The sequence below is a fragment of the Gossypium arboreum genome, chromosome 11, assembly GCF_025698485.1.
Source record: "Gossypium arboreum isolate Shixiya-1 chromosome 11, ASM2569848v2, whole genome shotgun sequence".
Taxonomy (NCBI): Eukaryota; Viridiplantae; Streptophyta; class Magnoliopsida; order Malvales; family Malvaceae; genus Gossypium; species Gossypium arboreum.
Genome location: NC_069080.1, coordinates 4,862,855 through 4,868,154, shown reverse-complemented (window position 1 = coordinate 4,868,154; position 5,300 = coordinate 4,862,855). Strand labels below are relative to the sequence as shown.

The following is a 5,300-nucleotide window of genomic DNA, read 5'->3' as shown; positions in this document are numbered from 1 at the left end:
GTTGATGTCGATTAATAAGCTTGTTATAGGACTTTGGCTAATCAAAAATATGACAGGAGGAGGCATGTTTCAGGAGTGTTATGGGAAATTTGGCACAACAGGAATGTGACGATTTGGAAATAAAGGTTATAACGACAGTTCAACTTGTGCAACATGTGGATGAATTTATGCAATGTTGGTTAGGAGCAAATTGGAGTGAAGTTGGTTCACAACTCTCAAACTATCACGTGTACGTCGGTAGAGGCAGGGAATGTTTGTTAGTGGAAGCTGGACGTGGGAAAGCATAAATGCAATGTTGATGGCTCTGATAGTGGGTATATAGGATGGGCAATAGTTGTGCGAAATGATACATGTGATTTTGTGCTGTGTATTTCTAGTTTTATGAAGAGCACCTTAATCCCTTTCGGTAGAAAAATTCTTACTTGACTCAAGACTTTGCATTTAGATAAATATTGTAACGGAGACTAATAGTTAAAAGCTTTGGCAAGCTTTTCATCTTGATGGAGTGGATGCGTCGGATTCAAGTTTGTTACTAAAAGGTTGTGTTTGTATTAGCTTGGATTTTTAATCTTTTTTGTTATGTTGGATTCATAAGGACGCTAATAAGGTTTGGTTATGTCTTGACAATGAAAGTTTTATTGAGAGCAAACTACAAAAATTATACTAACTGTCATCCCGTTATTACCAATATTGCTAATGTTGAGAAACCACCTACTTTGGATGATAATATAAAGAGCTAGGAATGTTTGCATTGAGTAAACCCGATGACTCGAGTTTAGGAACTCTATTTATCCTATCTTTATTTGCTTTTTCCAACTTGATTTACTAATTAATATCGCTTTTTGTCAAAAAAAATAAAATCATCATATATCATACATCAATTAAGAAATTCCACAAACAATCCATCATATTTTTATATATTTAATTCACTATTTTATATAAACATGACAAAATTAATATGTGAGTGATGGAGAAACAAATCTACCAAGTTAATATATATATATAAAGTGTTGGAATAAAGGTGTTTTAAAATAAAGCTATTAATGTCTTATATTTAGTGATTAATTGAAGACTTGAAGCTATCTTTACTTTTTCTTAATCAAAAGTGCATTCGAGTCTACCATGAAATGTTCATCTCTAGTTTTTTCATACTCGGCAAATGATTGATACCTTGAGAATCATTATGTTGGCCAATCCAATATTGTTTTCATCACAATCAATCAATAGTAATTTTTTTTTATCTTTTGAAAAAATTTCCTTTTATTTTACATTCATATTTTTGCATCTAATAAATCCTTAATTTACGTCTAAAATTTTGAAGTTAATAAAAAAGGAAAATATTTTAGAAGAAAGAAAATGATGCACGCTTCCTTTGTTTGGATAATTAAAATAAGCAAAAAACATTTGTTTAATATTTAACTCTTTTATCATTAAATTTTGATTCACTCACGAAAAATAAAATATAAAGAACAATAACAAAAATAAAAAGAGAAAAGAATATTGAGTTGTGTATATATATTGACAGGAGTAGTCACGGAGCTCGCACCCTTAAAATAAAAATTATCATTTAAGTTCTTTAAATTTTTAAAATTTGAAATTAATAAAATAAAGTACACTTTAATTTCTCTTAAAAATAATAAAATTTTAATTTAATCTTTTAAAAATTATAAAATAACCTATTTAAAATAAAATTTTATAAAATTTTAATTTAATCTTTTAAAATTATAAAATAAACCATTCAAATAACAAAATTATATTTTTAGTATCATAAATTTAATCCCTACAACTGTATATTCATATGGTGATAAACTGTAGATCACATGTGTGGAATACAGTAAAGATGATTGAAAACCCACTAAGAATTGTCCATAAAAAGGTGTATGGGTGTGTCCCCATGTGATTTTGGTCAAGAAATGGGTCCCTCTTGATGGAACGCTTATCATCCGTACGTTTACAAGAGTCCCTACTTTTTCATCCTATTACTTTGAATATGATGGAGCAGATGAAACTGCTTTTTTTGAGCACCCAACATCAAATCTAGTATATTTACTATTATTCATAATTACAGATGACTGGATTGGCCGGAGTATATATATTTCATTTCATTAGCCGCTCAGGTCTTTAAAATAAAAATTCGAATCACACAAAGGTTAAAAGAGCATGGCCCAGTTCCATCCCCTCGACAACGATTAGAAAAGGTTAAAGTACCGATTCAAGAAAAAGGCCAAACATTACATTAATATTAAATCAATCAACAAATAAAACATGGCCTGGCCATGATTTTCATTATCCAACATCAGCCAGCCAACATTAAATACAAATCAATCGAACAAATCATCATAGTTGGGTGAAGATTAATATTGATGGGTCCACAAGTATAATTGATAATTAATCGATAGCTGGAGAAGTTATACGAGATTTGTTGGGAAATTGGAAGGAAGGTTTCAGGAAACAATTGGGTAGATGTTCTATTTTCAACGCTGAATTATAGACTATTCTTTACGGATTTGAAGTTGTTAGGCTAAAAGATTATAAGAAAATCATCGTGAAAAGTAATTGTTTGAAGGTAATGAAATGTCTTCTAGATAGATTTGGGGATTATAATTCGATGACATTAGTACAAAAAATTATTAAAAAGTACTTTCAAATGGTAAAGTTCACGTTCATTCGAAGAGAAAGGGACATAGTGTTTAAGAGGGGGTTTTAAGCTCATGATTGTTGATTTTCCTATATTTCATGTTAAGAAATTATTCTTAGAACCCTCGGAAAGAAAAATGAAAATCAACATGAAACTCGTAAATGATACATAATGCTGTAAATAGTGAAATTAGGTCATATGGAGATAAAAACAGTGGCACCCGAAGTGGGTTAGAGTAAAAAAAAATTTCAGTAAATGGTTTTAATGTTTGTAGGGTTATTATATATTATTAGATATTGATACCATGAATCCCGAGGAGATTCGATTCTTTTAACAGTTCATTTTATAACATGATGTTTGATATTCCATGTTTTTATCATTTCTCCCAAACAGGTACAAGTAGACGCATAGTCAGGTTGTTTCTTAATATTTTTGGGCTCTAGGTATAACAATAAGATAGGTTTTAAGTTCTTAAAAGTTGAAGAATTTTTTTTTTAATTCCTTAAAAAATGGTAAAAAAATTTTCGGCCTCTTTAAAAATTGATAAAAATTTGTTTTTTAACCTTCAAAAGTAAAAAAGAAAAACGAACACTTTTTTTTACCCCTTAAAAATTAAATTAAACTACTTTCAACCTTAGACCATAGGTGGTTGCATCTCCAAATACCCCAGGGCCGGGCCTACACAAAGACATTTTAATCGGTTCTTCCATTGTTTTTTTTTTTTTTCAGTTTTTAAAATTTTAAAACTGAATTAATTGAATGCTTACCCATATGATTTTAATGATTCGTTCCACCACATACGTTGGATGAGTTAAAATACCAAATTTGTCCCAATTTGACATTAATTCCTATTTTGGATGGAAGCTTTTAAGATTAAAAATAAAACTAAGGATAAACTAGTCTTCATCCAAATCTTCCCTTGTTTTCTTTTTGAAAAGCCAAGTCTGTATCAGACCAATCTCTTTAAACTGAGCTACTTATCCAATTCCATTTGGATTCATATTAAATAAATATAATTACTATAGAAATAATAATGTAAAAGTAATTAAGTGGTTTATTTATTAACAAAATTTGAATTCACTGTGTCTAAGACTAAATATGATTGTCTAGAAAACTGGATATTACCAACCAAATTAAAAGACTTGATGCACTTAAAGCATGCCGGTTTTAGTTTGCTTGACTTGTAAGTTTTCTTACAATATAAAACTGGGTCAGGTTTGTTTAATTATGGACTAAGACGTGCATGGATTCTTCACTGACAAGTGTTAATTAGAGACGTGGATCTCAATTTTCTGCTGTTATTTTGTGTCTTTTTTTTTTTTATGAAAGCATTTACCATGTTTGTAATTTCGATAAACACGATGTAGGATTGTAATTCAGAATAGAGAATTCTGGACCTGATTAACCTCAGATGGCTAAATTTCCAGACATTTGTAGCCTGAAAACGTACAGAGCTGGCTCTCTGTTAGTCAAGGAATAAAAATGGCATAATAAATTTACAACTACCTACTTGCAAGAAAAACTGTAAACAGTGAACACTATACAAATTGAACAATCAATCTACAGTGGGATTCAATATTTACAACAATCAAATTTGCTAATACAAAGGAACTGGAAAACGAGGTGATTTGGGTGTCTTCTGCACTTCCATTACAACCTTAGCTTCTCGTGGAGGTTCACATGGACATGGCAATGCTATGAACTTTGGAATCTCATCTCCAGGCATTAAAACAGGCAAGCTTTCGCTCTGGTTTCTCTTTAAATCCTTAAAAACAAGAAAACCCAAATCCATGTTTAATTGATTGTTGAAAGTCAAAAACTATGAAAGACCCTTTTTTATCTAAGAAGGTTAATTGAGTACTTGAAAATTTGTCATGTTGTTGAGGGAAAAGTTTTACCATGCAGTTAGGCTTAGATTTGGAGGGGGATGCTTCGATATCGTCATCTGGAACGGCGGCTGTGTCGGTGAAAGATCGACGGAGGGATCTAAATTTGCCCCAGTGATAGCAGCAAGAGAAGAAGCCACTCAAGCTGAAAATGATGATTAAGAGGAGAGCAGTGCCGAGAGGGAAACCGAGGGAGGGTCGAGATGCATCCATGTGTGATGGTGGGGAAAGATCCTGACTGTCCATTATCGCATAGTACTTATTGTCCTTCCTGCGGCGGCGGTTGCGGCTGATGCTGGTGGTTGTGGCGTTTGTTTGTCCCTACTCTCTCTCGTATGATGGAAGGGGTGGAATTAGGTAAGCTGACAGCTGAGTATGGACAATGAATATTTTTGAGATTTGGGTTTTGGAGAGGATCTATAATATTTATAAAATGAAAGGGTTAAGGTGTACGTGGAAAGGTACATGGAAAAATGTCCTAATTGTCCCGGCCATGGTACGGTATAGGATGGGGTCCAATTGTTGGAGTACAATCACAAACAATGAACCCATGGAAAAAATGCTACACCAGAAAAGAAGAGCAATTCACGGATGAAATTGATCATGTATGTTTGGTTTTTTCCTTTGGAGACATGCATGTATGTTGGAATGTTTAATTTAATGTTCAAGTACGTTTCAATAAAAATACTAGTTTTAAAAATAATTTGAATAAAATAAATAAACAAACTTTGATTTTGGTTGATTTTAAATTTTATAATTTGTATCATTTTATATTC

General features: G+C 31.7%; 1 protein-coding gene across 1 annotated transcript; it reads right to left on the bottom strand.

Annotated features, from left to right (window-relative positions):
* Nucleotides 1–3,978: 3,978 nt before the first annotated feature.
* Nucleotides 3,979–4,962, bottom strand: LOC108478467 (uncharacterized protein At5g65660-like). The gene is made up of 2 exons (XM_017780928.2): nt 4,537–4,962; nt 3,979–4,403 (listed from the first exon to the last, which is right to left on the bottom strand). The coding sequence occupies exons 1-2, from the start codon at nt 4,768–4,770 to the stop codon at nt 4,236–4,238; spliced, it is 402 nt and encodes a 133-aa protein (XP_017636417.1). The 5' UTR covers nt 4,771–4,962; the 3' UTR covers nt 3,979–4,235.
* Nucleotides 4,963–5,300: the final 338 nt, after the last annotated feature.